Source organism: Melospiza melodia (assembly GCF_035770615.1).
Source record: "Melospiza melodia melodia isolate bMelMel2 chromosome 7 unlocalized genomic scaffold, bMelMel2.pri SUPER_7_unloc_1, whole genome shotgun sequence".
NCBI lineage: Eukaryota > Metazoa > Chordata > Aves > Passeriformes > Passerellidae > Melospiza > Melospiza melodia.
In genome coordinates, this window is record NW_026948497.1 from 3,103,491 (window position 1) to 3,128,864 (window position 25,374).

The 25,374-nt window shown below is 48.9% G+C and overlaps 1 protein-coding gene and 1 pseudogene across 1 annotated transcript; one reads left to right on the forward strand and one right to left on the reverse strand.

Moving 5' to 3' along the window:
* Positions 1 to 25,374, reverse strand: part of LOC134432716 (uncharacterized) — an 899,340-nt pseudogene that overhangs the window by 299,923 nt on the left and 574,043 nt on the right.
* On the forward strand, positions 11,372 to 12,451 carry LOC134432784 (zinc finger protein 239-like). Its single transcript, XM_063181694.1, has one exon. It carries the CDS (start codon positions 11,376 to 11,378, stop codon positions 12,282 to 12,284), a length of 909 nt encoding a protein of 302 aa, XP_063037764.1. The 5' UTR covers positions 11,372 to 11,375; the 3' UTR covers positions 12,285 to 12,451.

The following is a 25,374-nucleotide window of genomic DNA, read 5'->3' on the forward strand; positions in this document are numbered from 1 at the left end:
CGTAGGTGGGAGACGTGCTGGGTTGTGCGGGGGCTCGGGGCTGGCTGCGGGCCTCGGGGGCGGCAGGGGGCTCGGGCGGGTTCGTTGTGCCGTGTCCTGCGCGTGTTGCCGCTGGCGTGAGGGCGCTGCGGGAGCGGCTGCCCGCGGTCTCCTTGCGGCCGCTGCCTCGGCAGGAGCCGCTGCCGGAGCAGCGCTGGCTCGGCCCGGTTGCTGTGGCTGGGACCGAGGGGGCTGCCCCGTGCCCGGGGCTGTGCGGGGAAATTCCCGTGGCCGGAGGTTTCTGTGCCCGGAAGAGACAGAGGAGTCCTGTAAAAGTGACTTTATTGCTGGGCAGAGGGAGAGGCCGTGGGGCATTTGCCGTGCGCTCTCTGCCATTGTTGTAGTTCGCAGCCTCCTTTTTATCCTCATTTTCCCGGCCTCATCTCCCTCTCCATTTGCCCACTGGCTGAGGTGCTTGGAAGGTTCAGACCTCCCGATCCGGCAACTGCATGTCCTCGTTAATGTGCACCCCCACTTTTGTAGAACAGCCCACATTCATGGCTCTGTTAAGTCATTGTTCTTCTGGAAGTACATGAATTCAGCGGGACTTTGTCTGAGCAGCAGTCCATGTTAATTAGTAAGGTTTATTGAAACTGATGGTTTCTCCCTTCCTTCTCTACGAGTCGCAGACCCAATCTCCAGGCAGATTCACTCACTGAATTTTTTTTTGTTTTCCTTTTTTTCTTTTTTCTTTTTTTTTTTTTTTTTTTTTCATATTCCTTACCGAGTCTTCTTTGGTTTTGGGATTATTCTCAGTGCCCTCATTCCCTGCCCTTCTGTAGCCGTTTCCGGATCAGGAGGCCTGGCTGCCACCTGCGTCCCCTCGCTCCGCTGCCGAATGAGCTGCACTCTCAAGGTGTAGAGCATGGTAAAAAGGTGAGAGTTCCTGTAGCACATCAGAGGAGAAGCAGTATTCTTTTAAGCCATGGTCTGCCAGGGAGCCACAAAATCGTGTCCCATTCCTGTCCTTTCCACGTTTGGACTGGTACATGAGCTGCTTTCTTATTTCCTTTGTTATCTGTTTCTCCACGTTTCCTTTGTCATCTATTTGCCAACAGCAGCTTGAGTCGTTTACTTTTCCACAAACTCCTCTTTTTTCTGCTAACAGATGATCTGATCCCATCCCATGGTTAAGTGTTGTGTTCCTCATTTCAGTGGATTGGTCGGCAGGAAGGTCAGGAGCTGGAGCTGTCTGGTTGGTTATTGCGAGGGCAGCTTGTAATCTACTGATGACATTGAAATGAGAAATGGGTTCTGTGGCTCCTGATATGAATTGGTTCGAGTTCCCAGGGGCTGGTCCATGGTGTTGTAGGATTTGTTTTGCTGGCCGTTCATCTTTTCTCCATTTTTGGCCGCTCTCTCCAGCCAGGGCTGCATCAATTGACTGCTTTTCTCTAATTAAATCATCAAATCCTTGGATTCCCAACTGATTTTCCTGAATATTTGGTAGCAAAAAATCCCCAGTGCTCTAATATACCCTATAGAACACAGACAGTGACAGCACATGTTGGAGTGGGCAGAGGGATGATTCCCCCCAATTATTTAATATGAAGTTTTCCCAACATTCTCCATTTGCTATTTTCCTTTGCAACTTCACCCGTTTGTGTTGCAGGGTCAGATATCCTCCCCCTGGGCTCTGCCTTGAGCTGTGCAAATTCCATCAGTGCCAGCAGGCAGAGTTTGGGGTGAGGGGCAAAGGGAATCAGCCCAATTCCTGCCCCAGGTGAGAGACCCAGGTGCATTGTCCACACTTTGCCCAGCAGTGTTCATTTGCATTTCTAAAGCTCCTCTGCAGGCTGCCTGGAATGGAGCTTCTCTTCCAGGGCAGCCATCTGGTGAGTCACATGTGGCCCCCCCAGAATCTGATTTTTTTAAGGAGTATTAACTTTTTATGAGTTCAAAATATTATGGTTAAAGCTCTTCAATTTTGCAAAAGCTACATAAAGGAGAACATGGAAAAACCCTGACCAAAACTTGATTCTCACACTTCTGTCCCAAACCTACCTGACAACATAAAGTGGGAATATAATGAAAATTTTTTCTCATGTTGTAATTTTGTCACTGAAACTGCAGGGAAAACAAAAACTCTCCAAGAATCTCTTTAGTGTTAGAGAGTCCAGGCATTACTTGGTTCTGGCCTGGATGTGCAACAGAATTAATTTCATTCCAAATAGCACGGCTGTGCAGAGAAAATCATTCCATGCCATGTGAGTTTTACTCGATTTTTCCTAAACTTTATGTAGAACCAATCTAAATCCACTGCTTTAATGTTCCTTGCTTCCAAGTTGTGTAAGTTTTTAGTATTTGGTTTCCTGTTGGACCCGGATTTCTTTGACTCTGATGTGAATTCGGTCTCCACACTCCTGGATTTCCTTCTCAGCCTGTTCCAGCCCAGGTGTCTCCAGCTCTGCTGGGGCAGTGTCTGGGATAGCTGTTGGTTACTGTTTGCTGCTGGGCAATGTTGATGTTTTGTTGCTGGTCGTTATCTCTGTGGGTGTCTTTTGGGCTGTTCCCAGTCTGTTGGGATGTTAAACTCATCTCTATTGAGTGGTGTAACACTCCTTAAATAAAACCTTTAAAATTCCTTTCCCAAAGGCAAACCTTTGTGTACAGAAACCTTTCTGAGCAGAGAAATAAGATTTAAAAGGAGCAAAATCGGTACATTTTGCAGCAGTGCAATGGCAGGCAGCCCAGAGTGTGGGTGTCAGTGAGCCCCAGAGTGGAATTGTGCCGTGGTGTTCCCCAGCAGCTGTGGCATTGCAGGCCCAGCCAACGCTGAAGCTGCAGCAGTGGCAGCAAGGCTTGGCCCCAGGGGCTGGAGATGGCAGAGGAGGGTGGCCAGGATTGCAGAGGATTCCAGGCGAGGATCTGTGGGCAGGCGCAGGGGCTTGGCCCGCTGTGGAGCCCTGGCTGCTGCTGCGTTGCCTTCAGGGCAGGCTCAGGGGCGGCCTCCCATCCTCCTGCTGCGGGCGGGAAGTGCAAATCTCCGGGGCTTCAGAGCCCTTGAGGCCAGGCTGAGGGGTCCCCCCATGTTGAGCTGTGCTGGCGGCTGTTTCTGGCCTCAGGGACACTTGGCATGGGCCCCTTGGCCACCAGTGGTGCTGCTTTGCACTCCTTAGGCAGGAGCCGATGTCCTGGCTGGGTGTTGGCAGCAGCAAAGTGCCAGGGCAGGCTGTGTGCCAGCCCAGCTTCCTGTGGGAGAATGTGCCTTGATATCTGCTCCAGTGGTTGCTGAAGCAGTGAGAATTGCTTTTGCCCCCCTGTTAGGTGCCATGGTGTCAGCAGAAGATATTGAAGCCTTCCTGCTCAGGGCATTTCAGTGCCAGGCTCTCACAAGCACCCACAGCTGCGTGGGTTGAGCTGAGCATGGGGCGGTGACCTGCGCTGTGTCTGATTCCCCTTCCTTAATAACAGCCTGTCTTGTAGCTCTTTTCCCTTCTGCTGTCCTTGCAGAGCCATCCACAAACACACTATCTCCCTCAGGCCAGGGAATGTCCCATCATCAATCTGTCCCCGCCTGGGTCTGGAGCTCTGTCCCTTGAGTGCAGTCCTGGGTTCCTTGCCAGCCCCTCTCCAGGCTGTTCAGACAGGAGGCTGGGTTAAACCCTTGCCCTGTCCTCAGTTCTAAATCCTCCTGTGCCATTGAACAAGTTTCATACTGTAATAACCGAGCCCTGCTCATCCATTTAGAGGCTCTTTTGGTTGTCAAGGCTTTAACTTGATGCCAGACTTGATCTCTAGGAGATCCTATAAAAGGTTAAACATTTTAGCACAAGAATTCCACTGGAAAGACCCTGTTTAGCATCCACCTTTAACTCAAATTCTTTTTCTCTGTTTGGAAGGCCCAGGCCAGCCGCCTTAGTTAATCTTCATTTTAACACTTGAAAATTCTGTGTTTCCTCCTCCAGTCCATCCATCCAGTTTTTTGACTGCCGGGATGAGAGTGTTGTAGGGCGGCATCCTTGGCTCCAAAAGCCCTGCCTTTAACAGGGACTCAATACCAGGCTGTGACCCCTTACTTCCCTCTCTTATAACAGGGTATTGCTTGTCTTGGTTGCTTTAAAGTAATTTGTAGTGGCTCCATATCTAATTTTCTCTATTTCCCTGGGCCTGCCCACACTTCTGGGTTCACTTCAGCATAGGCCTTGCCTGACATTTGGCACGGACGTGCAGAACTGGCCTCTGTATCACTTTTTATAATATTAATTTGCGTTACGAGTTTAGCGATCAAATGCCTTCCCAGTAAATCATGATAACAATTAGGAGCAGATAAAACTTCATGCATTTCAGACCCATCTCCCACTTCTCCTAACAGTGGTTGAATAAAACCACACATCTTTCCCACTTATCTCCTGAATAATCAGAGACGTTTTTGGCATTTCCCCCACCTTAGGTCTAAGTTTCAGAGTGGATTGAGAGGCCCCTGTGTTCATCAGGAAATGCCTCCTCTCGATACAGACCCACCCTGAATGTTCTGAAGGGCTGCAGTGTGGAGGGTCCCTGGTGTGATGGGAGCTGTGACAGCCCTGCCAATCCATGTCCATCAAGGGGTGGACTGGCTGGTCCTGCGGGTGCTGCTGTCTGTGCTTGCAGTGTCCTTGTGCCCTGCAGCTGGAGCCCTGGTTCCTTGCCAGGGGCTGTTTGGGTGGGCTCTCCCCTGCCTAGGAGGGCAATGACTCTGCCAGGTGCTTGTGGCCGAGCCATGGCCTGGGTGCTGGGGCCCCCTTGGGCCCTGGGGTTGATCCCTCAGGGGCTGCGGGAACTGTGCCATGGGCTGTGCCTTCAGCTTGGCCTTTTGCTGCTCCCTTCTTGCATTCACCTGCTGTGCCTTTGTGCCCAAGTGCTGCAGGGCCTTCTTGTGCCCCTCCTGCAGCCCCCCTCAGTGCCTGTGGGTGCTTGTCTTGCTTTACAAGAGAGGTGTCTGCTCAGGAAGGCAGAAAAAGCCTCTCTTGGAATGGCGAATGCAAACCCCCTCCCTCTTAATTTTTAGACTAGTAAAATGAAGGGGCTCTCAGGCAAAGATATGGGAATAGGAATACCAGTTCTTTACTAGTGTATATAATAAAGCAAACAAACACCAACAGCTGTGGCACTGACAGCAAACAGAGCCCGGACCCAGTCCCGGCCTTTGGGCTGTGGCGCTTTGCCCTTGGGTGCAGTTCCGGGCACGGCCGGCAGGGGCGCTGGTGGCTCCCGCGGGCCGGGGCAGCGCATCCCTCCCATGGGAACCTCTCTGAACGGAAATAGACCAATCCCTTCATCTAACTCTTTCACATTTTTACCTTCTATGGCCTTTCTCCCGTGTTTTGGGAAAGAATTTGGAGAGGGCTGTCTTTTAACTGAGCTTCTAGTGTTTCGATAAGGTGCTTCCTGTAGAGAGAGAGAGTTTCCCTGAACAGCCGGAGCTGTGGTTACCAAGGGGACGTAACTCAGAGCAGGACGGGGTCAGGGGAGGATATCCCGCTGAGGCTTGGTGGGAGTGTGGGCAGGGTCTGCTGCCGGAATCGGCAGAGGGGGATCTTCCCGTGGAGCCCAAGGCGGAGCGTGGGTAGCCCCCACATGGCTGATGGCGGCTGATCCGGCAGGTCCCGGCAGAGCAAAGGCAGGTGGGAGAGCCTGGCAGCGGCGGCGGTGCCCAGCGGAGGTGGCACGGGCAGGGCAGCCAGGGACGGGATGGCTGGGACCCCCGCTTGGTGCGGTGGGCGCGGTGACCTCGGAGCAGGGGCAGGACAGAGCAACCCCCATCTTCCCCAGCATGGGTGGCAGAGCGGCCGCGGGCCAGGCAGTGGGAGCAGGGCACACAAATTGAGCGACAGCGCCGGGGCAGGTGGAGCTGCCCTGGGCAGTGAGGCCGCACCTGGGATGGAAACCAGGGCAGGCGGAGCTGAGGCGGGCAGCGAGCCGGGACCCGGGACAGGCGCCTGGGCCGCGAACGGAGGGGGCAAGACCTGCAGAGGATCCCACTCTCTTTCTGATTTTTCCTCTTGTTCCCCTCCCTTTCATTTCCCCTTTTTCTTTTCTTGTTTTTTCCCGGGTGTTTCTGATACTTTAAAGATTTTTATTCTTCTAAAATCTCCTGTGTAACATATGGCATATTTTCTTTGTTCTAGATTAAATGGGTTTTTTTACAAATAAATCCAGAGCCTAGCAAATCTAAACTTCTGCTTTGATACTTTGAAGTGCTCTACTAGCTAACTCGCAACCTCCTAATGTTGTTTTTCTCTTCACCTTTTTATTTATCCTTTGGCAAATTAAGCGTCTTTCAGTTCCTTGGTTGGCCACTCCAAAAATCCCAGTGCACCCATAGTTCCTTAAAAAATGATCACACAGAGCTTGAGTACCACAGTGGGTTTTTTAAAGAAAAGTGCTACTCTAAAGGCATACCTTAAATCAGTATATATAGTTCCTTTCTTTTGTGTTAAATATTCTAATGCTCTTCTTAAAGTATATAATTCACAAGTTTGAGCTTACTAGTTTAACAGTATTTTCCCTTTTTCCACAGTTTGCATGTTTTTCCCATCAACTACTACATACCCTGTATTTTCTTCTTTTGCAAGGAGGTGTATCTCTGTTAGCTAACATAACTCCCAAAGGACTAATGTTTTTTCTTTTTTTTTCCCCTGTATCCAACTTACTAGTTTTCTGTCTCATTTTTCAAGATCTTATCTATTCATCTTCTGCCTCTGTATTTAACATTCATTAACAACCTAAATACCACTTTTCTTTCAACTACACTCATGAAAATTAAAAATCTTTTTCTCACACTACTTTCAATACAATACATCTCCCTCGAAGGAAACAGAGTGAAGCTTAAAATACAGAATCTACATTACCTATACTTTCATTCGTTTACATTCACTCACTTTTATTTCTCATTCCCTTCCACGCATTCTTTCCCACCCTCAGGACACAGCGTGGATCCCTGTTGACAGAGAATCGCGGGTCCCTGTGGCCCCCCTCACCTTGGGGTGGCCTCTGGGTCTCAGTATCTCCGGGCCTCCTGGGAGGGCCCTGACTCTGCTGCCTCCGGTGCCGTTCACCTGTGAGGCTGATTTGTGTGTCACTGACACTCTTTAGCCACGGCCACCTCACACGCCCTGGGGACAATGGCCCATTTGCAGGTCACCTGTACCTTATGCCACAGCCCCCATACGCCCAGGAGAACAATGGCTTATTTGTGGGTCACACACTCCTCTTTCCACAGCCCCCCTTCCCAGCCGCCCAGGAAGCTGAGGCTGATTTTGTGTGTGACTCACTCTCACACACAACAAGACAACAATAAGGTAACTTTTACTTTAACATCACCTATTACAATTTTCGTTGTTTCTGGCCGTTCCTGGTGCTCTTGGATATCCCTCAACCCAGCTGTGTTGTTCAACCCCAGAGGCTCTTGGGTGTCGGAGTGTCAGGGGGTAGGACGGTCGGGATGGACAGAGATGAGAGATCTCTGCAGCCAGGGTGTGGCATTGCGGTTGATTGCAAAGGGCCTGGGTGCAGGGCCCTGCTTGGAGCTGCCAGGCACAGCTCGGAGCAGGCCCGAGATAAGAGAGGGGTAGAGAGGATGAGAGGGTAAGAGAGTAAGAGAGCGAGGTTCGGGGAGACAGAGCGAGGCTGCCAGTGGAGCAGGGCGCGCCTTCCCCACTCTGACTCTCCTAAAGCACCGGCAGCGAGGTGTTAGTAACCATCCTCTGCTACCAAAATGTGAAAAATGCCAATCACTTGCTTTTAAAATTTTAAAAGTTTAATAGTAATAAAATGGTATAAAAATTTGTAATTCAATTAGAGTAATAACAATTTGGAGAAATCGAATTAGGACAATATGAGACAAGAAATACAAAGAGTTACGGATGTCTGGGTGCCTTTTTCTGGGCAGCACGAGCCTGAAAAAGGACACCCGAGCCTGAAAAAGGGCACCCGTTAACACAGGATAAACCATTAAGAACAATAGCCTGTTGCATATTCATACACTTCATACATGATGCATAAATTCCATTCAAACACAGGATTCTGTCTGGTCAATGCCACCTTCTTCCTCTGAATCCTAACAGCGCCTTCGAGGCGGGAAGAAGTTCATTTCTTCTGACAAGAGAGCAATAAATTCTTTTTCTCTGAAAGATTTAGGTATCCTGTGGCTGCTGTCTCGCTGCAAGTCATTTCTTGGAAAAAAGCCTCTTACCAAGCATAGTTTCTATTTTAACATTTTTTAATAACTTAAAACTATATTTAACCCACTACTTAAGAGAATTAATACTGCATTACTTTCTAACACAAGACATATAATATTCATTTTAATATTTGGGAAAACCCAATTACAAAATATGCTGTCTCCAGCATGGTTCAAGTTGCTTCCTCAATCAACTCAGTGAGTCCTGGTATGATGCCATTTGCTCCCAGTTGCTCCCAGTCAGGCCCAGTATGGGGGATGATGTGCAGGGAGTGCTCACTGTGACACTCAGTTCTTCCCAGTATTAGTCCGGTCACTCCCAGTATGATCCAAATATGAGCCCAGTGTGCTCCCACTCTCTGCCAGAATGTACCAGTTGTGCTCCACATGGTTCCATCTGCTCTCTTTCACCCTCATTTTCCTTCTAGTCAGTCCCAGTATATTCCCAGGCTACCCCAGTTCCCTCCACCATCTTTCCAGTTCCTTCCAGTATGATCCCATTTGCTCCCAAGCACTCCCAGTCAGCCTCAGTGTAGTGGCACTCACTGCCAGTATGATCCTAGCCATCCTCGCACCATCCCAGTTCATCCCAGTATGTCCCATTTACCCCTAACATGGTCTCAATTGCCCCCCCCAGGCTCCTACTCACTCCCAGTGTGATCTCAGCATGATCCCAGTATGATCGCAGTATGGAGTCAGTACAATCTCAGTAGAATGCCAGTATGATGCCAATAGGATGTCAATAGAAAGCCAGTAAAGTCCCAGTCACTCCCAGTATGATCCCAGAATGATCCCAGTGTCCATCAGTGCAATCACAGTCTGCCCTGGCATGGCAATATAATCCCAGAATAATGTCAATACAAACCCAGTACAGTCCCATCATGATCCCAGTACAATCCCAGTATGATGTCAGTATCAACCCAGTACGATCCCAGTATGATATCAGTACAATCCCAGTACAGTCCCAGTATGATCCCAGTATGATATCTGTACAAGCCCAGTATAGGCCCAGTCACTCTCAGTACAATCCCAGTATGATATCTGTATAAGCCCAGTACAGTCCCAGTCACCCCCAGTATGATCCCAGTCCAGCCCAGTCCCTGGCAGTGCTGCCACTGCTGGGATCCCCCAGCCCTGTGTGCGTTCCCCCCGGCGGATGTGCCGAGAGGAGCCCCAAGGGCTGGCAGTGGCCAGGCAGGGTCCCCAGCAAGGCCCAGTTTGGATGTGCAGCCCCCAGTTTGCCGAGTATGCCTCTCCTCTGGCCCGGGCCGGGTTCCCCCCGCCCGCAGTGGCTGGGAGCAGCCGAGAGCCCCGCGCTGCCCATCCCGACCTGTCCCGGCTCCATCCCCGCTCCTGCCGCAGCTGCGAGGGCTGCGGGGGAACGGGGCACCGAGGGTGTGGCTGCTGCTGGGGGAGGAGGAGGATGGAGGGAAGGGCAGGGATGAAGGGGGAGGAGGAGGTGGGGTTAGGGAAGAGCAGCAGGGGGAGGGATGGAAAAGAAGGGATGAAGGCAGAGAGAGAGAGCAGCGATGGAAGAGGTGAAGGAGGTGGTGTTAGGGAGGAGGAGGAGTGCAGGGGATGGAAGGGGAGGAGCGGGAGGAAGAGGAGGAACAAAGGCAGATGGAGGCTGAGCTGAGGGAACCACACGGTCGATCCCTGCCTGAATTCGCAGCTCCCACCTGTGGGATCATCGCCTCCCCATTGCGCCAGTGAGCAGAGAGCGGGAGCTCGGCCCAGATATCCCAGGGGGTCCTTGGGTTGGGGTTTTTGGGGGATGTTTGGAGAATGAAGAAGTCCAAGGCTGAGCAGAAAAGGCCCCTTGGTGGGACATTGGGGGGTCGCGGTGGCAGCTGCCGGCAGAGGCAGCCTGGAGGAGCAGAGCCCTGTGTCCCCCAGGAGCCCAAAGTGGGGAGCCCAGAGAGGGGGGAGTGCTGCCATTGGCGGGAGCCTCAAGAGCCTGGAGAGGGGCAGGGGGGGACTCCTTGGAGCCACTGCAGCCCAGAGCAGAGAATGAGGGGAGAAGGGAGCCCGGGAGCCCAAAAAGCCCCGGCATCCCGAAATGGGGAGAGCGAAGCAGGGGGAGCTTTTGGCATTGGTGGGACTGCCAGCAGCCTGGGCAGGGCAGGCACCGAGGAGAATGGGGACCCCCAATCCAAGCGTGACCCCCAAGCAGCTGGGACCAGGGGGGACTCCCTGAACACCAGAGAGGAGGGGCCAGGGACGGGGAACTCCTGGGAGGCTTTTTCAGGGCTGAATCTTGGTGTTTGGGAGGTGTTTCTGGAGCCCAGATGGCCGGTGACTTGTAGAGATGGACTTGGGCACAGGCACCTTCAAACTCAACGTGCTCATCCCTTGTTTTCCCCAAACCAGGATTTCCCATTGCCAAGTCCTGGGAGGCTGCGAGGAAGAGGAAGATGCCCCAGGACAATGAGGCAGGTGAGGAGGAAGTCAGTGTGTCTGGAATGCTTAAAATCAGATGGTTTTGGGAAAGCTGCAAAAGACAAGCCTCAGAGACAGTAGAACTGATTTGAGCTTTGCAGCAGCCAATAGATTGATCAGCAGAAAAATTATATTAGAAGTAGAAAGTAAGGAGAAATAGAACAATGGTCTGTGCATTAACACTTATCAAGAATAACTCCCTAACCTGCGGAAAAGTGTATCTAGCAAGATATTAGGAAGTTCCAAGCTTAATAGTGGAGCTCTGTGCATTGTTTTTTAAGGCTTACACGCAGGTATTGTACTTGAAATAAGCAAGCATTGTTTTAACCCTCAATGTGCTTATAGTGCTTGGATAGAACTACTGTCAATATGCTTTTGCTTTGTGTGATTGTTCAAAAAGCTTTTAAAGTAACTTTTAACATGAACTTCTTTGTCTGCTACCTGTGAAGTGAGCTACTGTCATCTTCCCATTGTCATAACCAAGTACTGAGACAGATAGTTGGAAAATCACACAGCTCAGGACGCATTCCCAGCAGTCCAGTCCTGTTGGTGGTTTGTGCACAGCCCCGAGCTGGCGATGAGTGCCCCTTTCCCCTCTGTGCTGCTCCATCTCCCAGCCCAGCACAGCCCAGGCTGCAGCTCAGCCCTGGGGGGATCTCCTTGCCCTTGCCTGTGGCACGGAGGCAAATCCCATCCTGTCCTTGTCCTTCCTCCCCCAGAGCAGGAGCTGAGCATGGAGAGCAGGGAGGACAAATGCCCGCGGCAGAACCTGGTGGAAGAGGCCGCTTTGAGCAGCTCCACAGCGCAGGAAGCCAACGGGGAGGAAAAGCCCCGGAGATGCCGCACGAGGAGGGGCTGCAAACGCAGCTGGCGGGGATCTGAGGGGGAAAGAGCCAGCCTGGGCCGGGTAGGTGGCCGGAGATGGAGCCAGAGCTCGGAGCTGGTGCTCCGTGAGCAGCTCCATGATGGGGAGAAGCCCCACACGTGCGTGGATTGTGGGAAGAGCTTCAGATGGAACTCCGAACTGATCAAGCACCAGAGGATCCACACTGGGGAACGTCCCTACGAGTGTGGGGAGTGTGGGAAGAGCTTCAGCCAGAGTTCCCACCTGATCAACCACCAGATGATCCACACTGGAGAAAGGCCGTACAAGTGCTCCGAGTGTGGGATGTGCTTCAGAGAGAGCTCCGGCCTGATCACGCACCTGAGGACCCACACTGGGGAGAGGCCCTATGGGTGTTCCAAGTGTGGGAAGAGGTTTCAGAGCAGCTCCAATCTCCTCAAGCACTATCGGATTCACAGGGAGGAGAAGCCCTTCCAATGCCCTGACTGCGGGAAGGGATTCAAGCACAACTCCACCCTCATCAGGCACCTGCGCATCCACACCGGGGAGAGGCCCTACGAGTGTGATAAATGCAGGAAGAGGTTTCCTACCAGCTCCTGTCTCCTCCAGCACTATCGGATTCACACAGAGGAGAGGCCTTTCCGCTGTCCCGACTGCGGGAAGGGATTCAAGCACAACTCCACCCTTGTCACCCACCGGCGCATCCACACTGGGGAGAGGCCCTACGAGTGTCCCCAGTGTGGGAAGAGCTTCTCACAGAGCTCTCACTTGACCCGACACCAACGGAGGCACCAGTAAAGGAAGCCCTGTGAGTGCCCCAAGTGCGAGCAGAGCTTCGTGCGCTGCTCCAGCTCCATCCCCCACTGGAGGAGGCACTTTGGGCACAGCCCTGGTCACTCACATTCCCTGTGATCCATGTTGGGAACACACCTGGCTGCTTCGCCTTTTGGTTTGGCCTTAATTTTCCTCTGCTTCACCTTCATCCTTTAAAAGCACCCAAAACTGGATTAAATGAAGGAAATTGATTGAATATATCTGACGTTCCATAATTTCTTGGTTGTTTTAGAGGGAATTTAGGTTTTGGGGACAGGTTCTGTGTGGAGTGCTGCTGTTGCTACGAGGCAGGAATTTGATCTCACCCTTCTTGTATTGCTAAGAACTCCTCCCCTGACCCCAACCTCAATTCCACCCTTGGGATATCCTATAAAAACTCCCCGGCTCTGCCTTTGCCCTGTCTTTGGGGCATAAGAAATGGATTCCCAAAGGTTCAGCCCTTTTCCCACTGGATTCCAAAGGATCACCCTCATTCTCCACTGGATTTCTAGAGGATCAAGCTTTTCCTGCTGGATTCCCAAAGGATCAACCTTTTTTCCACTGGACTCCCAGATTGTCCACCTTTTCCCGCTGGATTCCCTGAGGATAAATATTTGCCCACTGGATTCCCAGAGGATCAACCTTTTTCACTGGATTCCTAGAGGATTCTGACTGTGTCACTGATTTTTTTTGTTTGTACTACTGCATTTGTATTTTTAATTTTTCATAATAAAGAACTGTTATTTCTACTCGCGCATCTTTGCCTGAGAACCCCTTCATTTCAAATATTAATTAGTATAATAATAATCATAATCATCATCGTTATCATCATCATCATCAAAGAGAGGGGGTTTTCATTTTCCATTTCAGTGGAGGCTCCTGAAATGGGGAGAACTACTGTCGGGCCATGTAAAATAGTTCCAGAAATATGTAGATTAGTTTATGGATATGCATGAGGGTCTATGAATATGCAAGAGGCTGATGTAATTAAAACCAGATTAATTAAGGGGTGTCCCCGAAAATAACTGGGGGGTCTTGGTGGCCATAACAACCTTTGCTCGAAGGTCCTCCCTCCCCTTACATCAGCCTGTTGCCTATTTATCAACTTTTTGCGTATCCATAAACTACTTTACATATTCCAGGAACAAAATTGGCTTCATCCGGCTTGGGGGTCCCATCCCCCTCCGAGGTAAATTTGGGTTGTCCCATACCCCTCCCAGCTCAGTTTTTGGATCCCATACCCCTCCAAACCTTATTTGGGGGTCCCATTCCCCTCCCAGCTCAATTTGGGGGTCCCGACTCTCTTTTCCCTGCTCTCTCCTTTCCGATCGTTCCCCCAATCCCCTCCTCTGTGTTTGGTTTTGGGTGCTCCAGGCCCCTCCTGCTCCGTTTTGGGGTCCCGACCCCATTTTGGATTAATTTGGGGTCCCCAGCCCATCCTCAGGGTCACCTTCCCCCCCTCCCCAAATTCCGCTCCTGGCAACTGATGAGTCATCAGCGAGACACGCTCTGATTGGCTGGAAATTACCCTGCGCGGTCTCTGAGTATTTACCGCAGTGAGAGGCCTTGGTCTGTGCCCGGCAAGTGATCAGTCAGAGTCGGGCCGGGTGCTGATTGGCTGAAAATCACTGAGAGGGGCCAGTGCTGTGAGTTTGTGCGCAGCAAGTGGATAGTCATCAGTGCTGCGCGTTCTGATTTGTCGTGATCTGTTTTGGGGTGGGGACGGGAGGAACTGGGGATTCTTGGGGTTTATTTGTGTTTATTTAGGGTTTGTTTGGGGTTATTTATGGACTCCTTGGGGTTTTTCTTGGGTTTTACTTGGTTTATTTCTGTTTATTTGGTGTAATTTGGAATAATTTGTGTTTATTTGGAAGTATTTGGGTTTGTTTGGGTTTATTTGGGTTTATTTGCAATTATTTGGGGTTCTTGGGAGTTATGTTGGTGTATATGGGATTTTTTTCGGTGTACTTGAAATCATTTGGGGGTTTTTGGATTTAATTTGGTTTTCTTTGGGTTTTTTTGGGGTTATTTGGATTTGTTTGGGGTTATTTGGGGCATTTTCAGGTATTTGGGATTTTTTGGGGGTTCTTTGGGGTTAATTTCGAGTATTTGGGTGTTATTTACATTATTTGGGGTCATGTGGTGTCAAAAAATCCTTGAATGTTTCTCCTTCAAAAATCGGAAATTTTTCCTTAAAAATCTGAGTTTTTCTCCAAAGAACCGGGAATGTCCCGTAAAAGTCCCGGACTCTTCCCAGCCAATAACAGCGCGCCCCGCCCCAAACCATCCAATCACCGCGGGTCTCCCCTCAGGAACACCGGCCTCCCTGTGCGCCCGATCCAGCCAATCACTGTACGCATCCCCACCGCCCGCCTCTCACATGGCGAACCAACCAATCACCACGCGCCACCCCTCAGCTACTCCCTCCTCTCTTGAGCTGAACCAAACAATCACCGCGCGTCTCCCCTCGGCAACTCCCTCCTTCTTTGCCCCTATGCAGCCAATCATCGTGCACCGCTCCCGCCCCCCCATGTCAATCACCGTGCCCTCCATGAAACCAACCAATCACCGGGCGTCTCCCCATCAGCAACTCCTGCCCTCCCTGCGCCGCTCCAGCCAATCAGAGCTGACCCTGAAGCAGCGTTCCCTCACCCCAGGGCCGGGCATGGAGCGGGCGCCCCCTCCCCCCCCTGCCCCCTGGGACCCCCTCAGGGACCCCCGGGAGCCGCCCCGGGCTCGGGCTGATCTTGTGGGAGGCGCTGGAGAGAGCGGGGGAGGCGCTGGGAGAGGACGGGGGGCTCCGGGAGCTGCTGAGGAGGCGCAGGGACAGGTGAGGGGTCCTGGAGGGGTCATGAGGGGAATTTGGGGAGGGGTCTTGAGGATGTTTGGGGGGGATTTGGTGAGGGTCTGGGGGGATCTTGAGAGTGTTTTAGCGGGGTCTGGGGGTGCTGGAGGGGCTATGGGGGGAATTTGGGGAGGGGTCCTCGGGGGGTGTCACAATCGGTCGTCACGGACGGGTTTCGTGATGGTTCATGGATTTGATCTCAGGGTGCAAAGAGAACCGACATGGAACAAGGGGGTTTGCAATGATAATCGAAACAAATGCACCTTTATTGAATGACCACAGCAAAATGTGATAGAGGGATTAAGGGAGAGAAAAAGATGGGGGAAGAGAGAGAGACCAAAGAGAGAGAGAGAGAAAGAGAGAGGGGATAGAGCTACCAAACATAGAGACGAAGTCCTTTGGTCCAGTGTGGAGAGTTTAGTTCAAGCATGGCTTAAAGAAAAAGGCCATGAAAGCATACAGTTGAGAGAACAGTAAAAGGTAGTTGCAAAGCAGTTCCAAAAGCAGTTCCCAGGATGATTTCTATAAACAATTAGGCTCTCTCATGTATCACTTTATAAACAATAAGGTTCTCAGACAGTCTTCCCATAACAAGCAAAACACCCTCTCTGGGAAGAGATGGCACCCTGGGAACAGATATGGAAGTTTTGGGAACCTTTCATATCACAGTGGGAACACTGGTTCTGTTTTTAATAAACAATTATAGGTATCGTAAAACAAAAGGAGTGGTTAGAGTTTTCTCTGGTAGCCTATCGTGAACTTGGATTTTGGAATATGCATGAAGTTCATTAACACTATTATTTAAAGTGACTGATCGATCAGTAAATTGGAGTTCGATGCATTAAAGGATGGTTGTCTGCCCTTCACTTCAATAAATGGTGACACCCGGACGTGATAGCGAACACCACGAGGATCGCGAACACCACGGGGATTGCGAACACCACGGGAAGCGAGGACTGGTTCAGGTTCCGAAGCAGCCGGAACGGCAAATAAGCGCAAATAAACAAAGCGGAGGAAAACCCGCCGAGACGCGCCGTGCCCTGGGCGACCGTATGGACGGGCCTGGCTGATACGTGCGGCCGACACCTTGAGGAGCTGGAAAGTGCGCACTTATATAGGTATGGAAAGGCAAGCTGCATATGAACTTTTTATTACTTTCTTGCAAAAAAGGCAAATTAAGGGAATAGACTTACAGAAAGAATTACCGGGTCTTTTGGCTTATGGTCTGGAAAGGGGAATCTTTGTAAATCCCCACACAGTTCACGAAGTGTCAGAATGGCGTAAATTTGGTGATATATTATGGCAGGCTACGTTAGACGATGATAAAACTGCTAAAAAGTGGGGTAAATTATGGCGGGTCGTTAATACCGAACTGGTGCAGTTTCAGGCTGAAAAAAGGGCTGCCCACCAGGCTACTGCCGCTCATGATCGTAACAAAGAGTACAATCAAGACAGGGGGTTTGATACGGAGTCGGGAACTCCTCTCCGCCCCGCTACAAGGACAGTTTTATTACCAGCCTCACCAACTCCCTCTGCGAGCCAGGCTGCGAGCCAGGCTGCAAGCCAGGCTATAAGCCAGGCACCGCAGAGCGCTGCATTACCCGCTTCGCCGCCTCCTTTAATGAGCCAGCCCCCCTTAAGGAGCCAAGCTCCGCAGGGTGCTTTATTGCCCGCTTTGCTGCAGGCTACACGGAGCACCTCCGAGGCTCCCGTATCTGCTGTATCGCAGCAGCCGGGGCCAAAAACGCATACTCCGTTCCCGAAAAGCAATCACTCGATCCCTGGGTCGGAAAACGATCTAGCGGTGACGATTGCGAGGGATAGACGAGATGCATGGGCTGCCCTGGCCAAAGATGCCATGGAAAAGGGAGATCAAGAGCTGATAAGCACAGCTATCGAACTGGCTTGTCCGGTTGTTTACACTCCTCAGGCCGGGGCGGGGGGCATACAGGCGACAATCACTGCTCTTGACTGGAAGATGTTATCTCAATTGTGAGCTACTGTTAGTCAGTTTGGCTTTAAAAGCGAACCAGCCAAACAAATGCTCAACTATATTTTTGACACCAGCATCCTTCTCATTAATGATTGTCGTGGCACAGCTAAATTAATCTTTACCCAACATCAACAATTGCTGTTTAATGCTCATTGGCAAGCGCTCGTTAACGAGTGCGTGGCAGTACAAAGGCAGCAGGGTGACCCCCTCCATGGCGTCACTGTTAGTGTGCTTATGGGTCTGGGGCCTTTCTTTCTTCTGAGGCACAAGCCTTAATAGGTCAGGAGAAGTGCCGAGAGGCAATGAGGTTAGTCAGACTCGCGATGGAAAGGGTAAAGGAACCAGAAGGGATACCTGTGTATATAGGAATCAAGCAAGGCAGAGAGGAATCATTTGGCTCTTTTATTGATAAGGCTGCTGCAGCAATTGAAAGAGCTGGGGTGCCAGAATATCTTAGGGGGGTATTACTCAAAGAGTGTGCTCTCCAAAATTGTAATTCTACTACTAGGAGAGTACTTAACACCCTAGGTGCCAATTGGACTATAGAAGAGGCATTAGAGAGGATGGCCCTCATACCTACGGGACAGCAGGCTTTTGTGGTAGATGCAATCAAACAGTCAGGAATAGGCTTGCAAGAACAGGCAAAGTCCTCTCAGAGTCAGGTATTAGCCGGTCCTGCGCCTCTCCAAGCGTCAGCTGCATTTGCAACATCAAATAATTGGGGCCAAAAATGCCGCTGGGACAACCGGGCACCAACGGAGGTCATCGCTGCAGTATCGGCACCCTCTCCTGTCTCCAACCTGACACCACAGGGAGCCGCTGCGGGGGCACTGGGACCGCCGCAGAGGGAGTGACCCGCAGCGTGGAGCAGGGGGGGCCCGTCCACTCCACAAGCGGCAACCAGAGTGCTTTCCCAGCGCCAGAACTTGTTTTTCCGCCCCGCAGCTGGTAAAGAGCCTCGGTTTTGGACCTAACAGTCTAATGGATGCTTCGGTTTTGGACCTAACAGCCTAATGGATGTGACCTTTTGTCAACGGGGGAGGGGATCCCTGCTGAAATTGAGAAACCAGTGATGGTAAACAAGCGAAGTTAAAGGAACTTTTGTTCTTCCTGGCAGAGACTAGTGTCGTGGGTTGACAGCCTTTATCCCAATATCGTGTGTTGTGTCTGGCAGCTGTGCCTTTTCTCTCGTCCCCCCCCCCGGCCGTCTTGCTGCGGCGGGGCGGGGAAGAGAGGGGGGGAGTGTTTGACCAGGGCCTTTTTGCTTTTGGCTTTTGGCCGCTTGGCTTGGCTAGCCGCTTTGCTTGCTTGCTTTCTGCTTTTTGCGCTGTTTTTTTTTCCTTTTCTTTTGCTCCCTCTTTCTTACCCTCCTCTGAAGATACTGGACCGGCTCCGGACCTGACCTGAGACGTCCAGGACACCTGGAGCTTGCAAGAGAAGCTTGACGCCCTCACAACACAGTCTGTTTTCTTTTCTTTTCTTGTGTTGGGGAGTGTTCTTTTGTTACTTGTAAATAAATAGGTTTTGTTTGTTTGGCACAGCTGCCAGACACAACACACGATATTGGGATAAAGGCTGTCAACCCACGACAACTATGAAACAGGAATCAGCGTACTGTATGCATGGGTCAAATTTCGGCTGGTTTGGCTCGGCATTGGTTATGCTGTCAGAATCACCTGCATTGACATAGACTTTAACATCAGAAGCCCGGATAGCTCAGTTGGTAGAGCATCAGACTCTAAAATTATATTTTGAAAGATTTAAAAATGTTAAGATGTGTTGGACTGATTGTATGAGTGAGATGTTGTGAGTGTGCTTTTTGATATAGAAATGCTATAGCAAACACGTGAAGAAAGTTATTTTAACTTAATATTTTAGAATCAGGCCTGTAAGTAAGTTATAGTAAATGCTATATATTATTTCTATAGTAAGTTTATCTGTTATTAAGTAGTTTAAGTTAAATTATCTATTGAGTGCCGTTAAATGCTAAATACTATTAAGGTTAAGTTTGTTAAGTTTATTTTCTGTTAAGTTCAAGGTCTGTTAAGTTTAAATTGTATTTAGGTTTAAGTTATGTAGGATTTGAAGCCAGTTAAGTTCTGTTGATTTGAAAATAAGTCTGCTAAGTTAAGTATTTTAAGTGCTTCAAGTGCATACTACTTTCTCACCACTCCAAATCAACAAAGGACTGAGAATCGCCCAGCTGATGCCATTTGAGCCAAATGACTAAAGGATTACAGACTGTAAAACTGATTTTGAACTTTTCTGGGAAACCCAAGAAAGGGGTGGATGTGAAAATCTCAAGGACCGTCTGGAGAAGAAGCTGCTCCTGATCCTGCGACCACTACTGCTTCAACTGAAGGGACACTCGAAGGCGATCGACAGGGCCATAACACGCCGTTGCCGGACGACCAGGGAACTGATTGACATTATTGAATCATTATCATCTTTCCATATAAAAGGACCAGCAAAAGAGAACTGCCTTGAATGTCACAGCCCCAATTGTGCTGCTTGGGTTGCACTGTGTTGCGGGGGTTGTGATAAGACCTTTTAGGTGGATCAGTTGTCACTTTTTCATTTATGGTGTAATACCTGTAATTATAGACATACCTGGGAACATAATTGGGAGTGGGCACTACGGAGTGAGACAGGGCTAAATACTGCCTCAGCTTTAGACCTTTATGAATCTCATGAGCAGAAAGTCTTGGCCTATTATCGGTGGGAGATACAGTATATTTTGAAAAGGGTTAAAGCTCAAAGTGCATCATATATAGTCTCTGTAAGGTGTAGAAAACTGGTACCTTTGACACAACATTCTGTTGTAGGGCCTATAAGAGGAGATCCCAATCAGGCATTAAACAACTGCATTAGAAGGTTACAAAGGTGTGGTCTTCAGGTATCGGGAACAGCAACGTTAAAAACTGATAAGAAAAAGAAGGTCAAAGTAGAAACAGAAAAATGAGGTTTACTTTTGTTATATTGCTTGGTGTAGTGGTAGCTGAAGAATTAAGGGTAACACATTTTAGTCAACCTAGAGATAATGTATGGATAACACTTGCTAGACAGATTAATCAGTCATCGCTTTGTCTCAGCCTTGGAGGAGTTACTAATCCATTTCGAACGTGTTTGGTAGGGCTTCCAGTATGGTCTCCTCAAGAATTCTGCAGTCTTATTAATAACCGTGCCTTATGTATGCGCAATATGGTAAATATTAAATTGCCCGCACAAAAAGGGTATACTGCCAGTCAGAGTGACGGCTACCGCCAATGCCTGCTAATTCAATCACTTAATACTCCTTTGCATTCCCCACCTGAGGAGTTAGTTCTTTTCGGAAGTGCAAATGCTAGCATGACAAGCACTTCCAAAGGTGGGTGGTTCAGCTTTGATTACTCTAATTCTCAAAAGATGAATCAACATAAACAGACATGGGCTACTCTGGATTCATCTCTAAGCCCCAGACATAGTGTCCAAACAGCTTTATAACCAATGTAAAGGCTCTAGTATCATGACACCTAAGAAATTACCCACAGGGATATTTCTAATTTGCGGAGATAGAGCCTGGAATGGAATACCAGCCCAGCCACAGGGTGGACCTTGTTATTTAGGCAAGTTATCATTATTCCACCCTAATATATCTGTGTTAATGCAACCAAGTCATAAGACAAGCAGGCAAAGGCGCAGCTTACATAACTTAGATTGTAGTCAAATAGGAGATCCATGGTTCTGGAGTAAATTTAAACAAGTGATGGTTTCAGCTCTCCTACCATGCGGTGCTGCAAGCAAAGCAATGACTTTAGCAAAGCAAATAGGGTGTTGGGCTAAGGGTGAATTGAATAAGACATCACAGATATTAGATATGTTAACTGCAGATGTACAGAGTGTTAATCACACTGTTTTACAAAATAGAGCTGCCATAGATTTTTTATTGCTAGCACAAGGCCATGGGTGTGAAGAGTTTGAAAGGATGTGTTGCATGAATTTATCTGATCATTCTGTATCTATTCATGCTAAGATAAAAGAGATACGGCTAGGGCTTAACAGCCTTAAGGAAGAAGAAGGATTGGGAATTGATGAGTGGCTTAAAAGTTTAGGATTGGGACCATGGCTAAGAAACCATGTAATATATGCTATAGGGATATTAGGTGTACTCTTATTGCTTTTACTTATTTTACCTTGTTTCTGTAGTTGTATCCAAAAAATGGTTAGTAGGATGATAGAGAAAACCTGGCAAACTAACCTCCTTTCTCAAAAAGAAAAAGACGGGGGAGATGTGGAGAGTTTAGTTCAAGCATGGCTTAAAGAAAAAGGCCATGAAAGCATACAGTTGAGAGAACAGTAAAAGGTAGTTGCAAAGCAGTTCCAAAAGCAGTTCCCAGGATGATTTCTATAAACAATTAGGCTCTCTCATGTATCACTTTATAAACAATAAGGTTCTCAGACAGTCTTCCCATAACAAGCAAAACACCCTCTCTGGGAAGAGATGGCACCCTGGGAACAGATATGGAAGTTTTGGGAACCTTTCATATCACAGTGGGAACACTGGTTCTGTTTTTAATAAACAATTATAGGTATCGTAAAACAAAAGGAGTGGTTAGAGTTTTCTCTGGTAGCCTATCGTGGACTTGGATTTTGGAATATGCATGAAGTTCATTAACACTATTATTTAAAGTGACTGATCGATCAGTAAATCGGAGTTCGATGCATTAAAGGATGGTCGTCTCCCCTTCACTTCCATAGTCCAGTCCAGTCGAGGATCCACTGTTATGTCGGGGAGATCTCGAAGTCTCTCGCTAACTCAGAGGTTTTTATTATGATAACTCCATTGGAAATTGCGAGGCAGGAGGATACAGATACAACAAGGAACAGATGCAACAGGTAGTTCATGCTCTCGGCAGTAAACGAGAGCCATTGTCTTCTTGGTCCAGCGGTCACAACCTGCAGGCAAACATCTCGCTTTGGTCAGCTTGCCTCCCCCATACACCTGCCCCGGGCTTGGGATTTCAGTCCCAGTCCTTGGAAGGAGCAGAGGGGCCTTTCCACATGGGGGTTCCATGTCACATCACAGTCCTTGAAGGAGAGGCTTCTTACATCTCAGTCTGTCTGTCACGGCGGTTGTAAAACAGGTGAGGGTCTTCTGTGGGGAGACCACCTGAAACTCAGGAGAAGTCCAGCCAGGCCGAGAGATGGGACAGCTCCCAAGTCTGTTGTTGCAAAAAGGGCACGGTGCCCCCTTCTTCTCATTGGGCTCAGTGTAGCACACAGCAAACAACACCTGTGAGAACAATGGCTTAGCAATGCTCTCAGGTCTCAGACACATGACTTTCTCCCTTGGAGCCAGAGATTTAAGACAGGGGCGTCTTCTCTTCAGTGGTCCCCCAATGACGATTGTGAGGCAGATGAGGGAAAATTCGGACAGACTTTCACACGACCCCGTGACTCACTATTGTCTTGAGGGATCTTCATCAGCAGAACTCTGGAGCATCATTGATGAGTCTGCAGAACTCGCCATACATTGGTAGTATAACCCGGAAAAATAGGGATGATAGAAAGAGAGGAAAAAGAGAGTGAGAGACGGAAAAGAAAGGATAGGAGAAGGAGGGGGAAAGGGAAACAATAAACAAACATAATATTGATTATCATAACAATTTTCACAAATGGTTGATTAATTAAAACAATATTACTTTTAAAACAATATTTAAAGGGTTAAAACCAGTCACAAATAATCAAAAGCAAAAGCAATCAACACATATTAATACAAGCATTAACTTTAAAAAATTATTTTCTAAAACAATTCACTAAAAATCGAACGTAATTTCCACAAAATCATAAATGGAAATCAAGGATTATTCCAAAACACATAGGCTTCATTCATAATTGCCTTGTGTCAAATGTCATGGGGATGTCCACAGTGTAGAGTACATCAGCCAAGTTGTGTGCATTAACTATAGACATCAAACTTGTCATGCTCCAATTAATAATGAATAGGACTACTGATAAAATAAAACCAAACAGAATTAGTATCAAAAGGATAACAATGGGATGACAGTGTTCAGGACACCCATGTGTCCTAGGGTGACGTTACGATGCTTGTATCCCCATTCATATGTTCTGTGTCTTTAAGACTGTCTCTGTAGTGTGAAAGTTTTGTTTGGGTTTTTCTTATCAAGGACACGGAGACGGGGCAGTGCACAGTTCTGCTTTCGCCTTTTTGCTTTGCTCTCTCTCTCTCTCTCTGGCTCTTACTTCTGCTTCAATTCTGCTTGCTTTTGCTCCTGCTCATTAGCTAGTTTAACTAAACAGTCCAAATTCCTTCCTGGACTGTTTCTCCTTTCGTTTTTTCAACCTTCTTGAACCTGCTCCAGACTGGGACCTGGGAACATCGAGAGTTTGCACCTTGTGGCTGCAGCAGCTGCCCCAGCGCCGGAGGGACTGAGAACAGAGCGACCACCCCCGAGAGAGACTTTCTGAATTTGTCACCTTTTTCAGAGCGGTGTCATCCGGTATTGTTCATTCTGTGGCTGGGGGTGCTGTGCCTGTTAAATAAACAGGTTCTTTCCACTTCTCTCTGAGGAATCCTTCCCAAACTGGTTGGGGGGAGGGGCCGTGTGGGTTTGTTTTCTGGAGGGGCCCCCATTGGAGATTCTCTACCAAATTTACCCTAAACCAGGACAAAAATTGGCGCCCAATACGTGGGGCTCGAGAGAGAGTGGAAAAACCCTGTTTTGAGTGCATTTTGGTTGGCATTACTCTGTGTTTGTATAAAGCAGCTAATAGCCATGCTTTTTGAATTCATAATGTCTGTTGGGGTGAAGGCTTGCATGCATTTCTGGTCCCTAAGGTTTTTTGAGATTTTAATACCTCTGTGGACCCTAAGTTTATTTTCTTACCCAGAAATAGCTTTAGTATTGTCCCTAATATGTAGTTTTTATAGCAGAGGGACAGTGACCAGAATCGCTATCCTGCTGGGCTTGGTGGTAATGATGTGTAAAAAGTTTATAAACATGCTGGGGTCTGCTCCAGGTATGAATGGTTCATGGCTATGGTTATGCATCCAGTTTGTTAGAGGAGGAGCAGCAGGGGATCAGGCATTTCACCCTTTGCTTTCCTTCTTCTATGAATCTGTTGCATCACTATTGAAGGATGTTCAGTTTCCCCTGAACGTTAAAGAAACCATCTTTCTGGTATTCAATCTGGTAACCTTCCTCTATACAGCCTGCTGCTTCTCTAGGATGAGGGCTGAGATTTCTAGACGGGCTGATGAGACCCCTGACTCAGGAGTAGACCCCAGTGTGGAAAATCCTAAGTGGTGTGGGAAATGGGAGGATATGGGCGAAATCCTGAAGGAATTCTCTGACCCTATAGTCTGGGATTTTCCCCATGAGCAAATTCACAACCCAGCTGAGGTGGGGAAATATCTGAAAGAGAAGTACCAGGATGAGCCTAAGGAGAGGAAGGTCATTGCAGTGAGCTGGGCCCTGGCTTGTGCTCATCGCTCACTGCTAGATCCTGTCGGGCAGCAGACAGAGGCAGGGGGGCAGGGAGATAAATCAGCAACTATCCCGGTGACTCAGGCTGCAGCCAACAGCCCAGGCTTGAAGCCAGCAGCCAAACCAGATAGTGAGCCTAAGCCAGCAGCTAAACCAGAAAATAAGCCCCAACCAATGGCTGTTGCTGTCAGTACTAGAAGTGAGAAATGCACGGACAAGACCAATCGACCAGTGGATGATGTGGATGATGATGATGAAGGAGTAGGAACCTCAATGCCTCCCCTCATAAAATCAGGAGTCAAAGCAGCGAGTGCAAGATCAGATGCAAATATTGAGTCCTTTTCCCTGAAGGACCTTCGTGGCTTATGGAAGGATTACATGTGGGGACAGGGTCTGTTTCTATTGCTAGTGTGACAGGGGCATCACAGGATTTTACTTTGGTGCAAGCTGAGGTGAGCCTGACTGGAAATGAACGGAAGAAACACCCTATTGTGACAGGCCTAGAAGCCCCATGCATTTTAGGTATAGACTTCCTCCGAAGTGGCTATTTCAAAGACCCAAAGGGACTCAGATGGGCATTTGGAATAGCTGCTGTAGAGACAGAGGGTGTCAAGCAGTTGAACAGCTTGCCTGGATTGTCAGAAAACCCATCTGCAGTAGGACTTCTGAAGGGAGAAGAGCAACAGGTGCCAATTGCCACTTCCATAGTGCATCGACGACAGTATAGAACCACTCGAGATGCTGTGATCC